This window comes from Malania oleifera, chromosome 11 (genome assembly GCF_029873635.1).
Source record: "Malania oleifera isolate guangnan ecotype guangnan chromosome 11, ASM2987363v1, whole genome shotgun sequence".
Lineage (NCBI taxonomy): Eukaryota > Viridiplantae > Streptophyta > Magnoliopsida > Santalales > Ximeniaceae > Malania > Malania oleifera.
Window position 1 is genome coordinate 33,202,704 of NC_080427.1, and position 2,378 is coordinate 33,205,081.

General features: G+C 44.9%; 1 protein-coding gene across 1 annotated transcript; it reads right to left on the reverse strand.

The window, feature by feature from the left end:
* Positions 1-460: 460 nt before the first annotated feature.
* LOC131167780 (probable calcium-binding protein CML35) lies at positions 461-2,162 on the reverse strand. Its single transcript, XM_058126662.1, has one exon. It carries the CDS (start codon positions 1,480-1,482, stop codon positions 808-810), a length of 675 nt encoding a protein of 224 aa, XP_057982645.1. The 5' UTR covers positions 1,483-2,162; the 3' UTR covers positions 461-807.
* Between the last annotated feature and the right edge of the window lie 216 nt (positions 2,163-2,378).

The following is a 2,378-nucleotide window of genomic DNA, read 5'->3' on the forward strand; positions in this document are numbered from 1 at the left end:
ACAGTTATATCCTAAGGATAAATCGTGGGGATCGTACCGTCGACCAAACAGTCAACAATTTTTTCCTATAACTTCATCATAGTTTGCCGGTGAATGCATTCCACTCAATATAAGACACAAATCCAATAATATATCAAAATACATTACCATGTGAGAGCTATTGTTTGACATGTTGGTTCCCCGAAAATATCTTGTTTTCATGTTTCCACAGCTTGACTATAAAGAAGATTATGAAGATTCAAAAGCTTACAATAGCAGAGGAAATTTGAAAAGAAAAAAAATGAAGTACCGTGTTGACAAATGGACAAGCCAATGAAATAAAAATATGGGCACTTATTGAGAAGCCAAATTAAGGAAACCATTTATTTGGTCAAAAAATCACTTCTCTTGAAAATGAAATGCTTCTCCACCCCTCAATTTGGCATCCCCACAATGAGGCTAAAGTCATGCAAAGAATAAATAAAAGTAAAGAACGCCATTGAATATATTCATATTTCCGAAGATAATTAATTATACAGCCCATTTATCCACTCATGGATCGACATCATTTCCCACCTGCAAACGGACCAAGATGACATCATTTTTGCAACTCAAGATCCACCACTCAAATCTCAAATCACCCTTCCATCTTCGATCCTCTCTTTTCTTAAGATCTCACACATGATATTTTTTTAGTCAAGGGGGGAAAACAAAAACAAGAAGCAAAAAACAAGGCACCCAATTTGGAAGAAATATCAAGAGGATTGACATTTGACTCAAGACTCGCATCCGCCCGTCAGGAGCAGCACAATCAGGGTGATGATCAACTCATCTCTGCTGCTGCTCCATCATCCGCGAGAAGTCCTCGAAGCGCACGAACCCATCCCCGTTCTTGTTCACCCCCGCTATCATGCGTTGGCAATCATCCATCGTGCACCCCTCGTCGCCGATTGCCTGGAACACCAGCAGAAGTTCCTCCGCCGTGATCCGCCCGTCGTGATCCCTGTCGAATATGTCGAACGCGTCTCTCAGCTCCGACCCGCGAGCCGGCCCAAAAACCGACCCGATTGCGCCCAACTCATCCAGGCTTATGCACCCGTCGCCGTTGCGGTCCACCTCGCTCAGCATCGTCCTCAGCTCCGCCTCGCTCGGCGGGTCCTCCGCCGCCACGCCCCGGAGCAGTGCCGAGAGCTCATCGCTCGTGACGACGCCGTCCCCGTCCTTGTCGATGAGCTTGAACGCCTGCATCAGCTCGTACTGAAACTCGGCCGATATGCCAGGCGACATGTCGCGCCACTCGCCGGAGGCCCCAAAGGGAAGGACGCTCTTCGGGGTCCCGGCGCTGGCTGCTGGCTTAAGCACCAGCGAGGACGAAACGTCCGACGAACCGGACAACGACGACGACGACGACCCGGAGCCGAACGATGGCGGGTCGGACCGCGAAACGGATCGGCACTTCCTGGACTTGAACAGGCGTTTCGGGCTGATCTGAAAGATCCTCATGACCGAAACGGGAAATAAAATACAGACCCAGACACCGTTAAGGAAGAAAGAAGAAACCCAGACCCAGTGAAGACAGAGAGCGACAGAAGAGGAAGAGGAAGAGGAAGAGGAAGAAGAGAGAGAGACAGATGGTGGGTGGGAGGAAAGTGGGAGGAAGGAGGGCGGTTAAAAGGGGGAGGAGAGGGGGTAGCCATGGCAACTTCCAGGAAGGTTCCTAATGAGGGGAGCTTTCACATAAGAAGTGGCATAAATTCACATTTATATTGGGGCGGAAATTCGGGTTATCGGGTGGGTGGATTATATGACTGGAATTTCTACTTTGTTGGTTGCGGTGATTGATTGGTGTTTGTGGGGTATTGGGGTATTCACAAGGGCAAGAGTACAATTCATCTCTAAAAGCTGTTCTTCTTTTGCAGTCACAGTCAGCCCATGCTTGCTTTTTAGGTTGATTATCTGGTGTGATTTGTTCAGTTCTTATTATGGTCTGCATGGACGCGTGGCACGCATCTAGGATTATTCCTTGAAAATTTTTCGAATGGCCATGAGCGGCAATCTCGACCATTCCTTTCTAATGCATGAATATGTGAATTTTTTCTTTTTAAAAAGTATATTTTATGTTCTAGTCAAAAAGTAAGATTCACATGATTCTGTCTCTCCACATAAAAGTATTTTCAATCTTAATTCTTACTGCTCGGAATACCTCAAATTTTAACATTGATATTTTTATTTTATTGCCTTTTCCATCCATTTGAATAATTTTTTATTTTACAATTTTAATGATTGTCTTACATAAACTATAAAATTTTATTGTTTCGCACGTATGAGAGATAAACATACGATAAATAACCCAAAAACTTCTGAAAACCAAAACTCTGATATCATGTTAGGTTAGCACT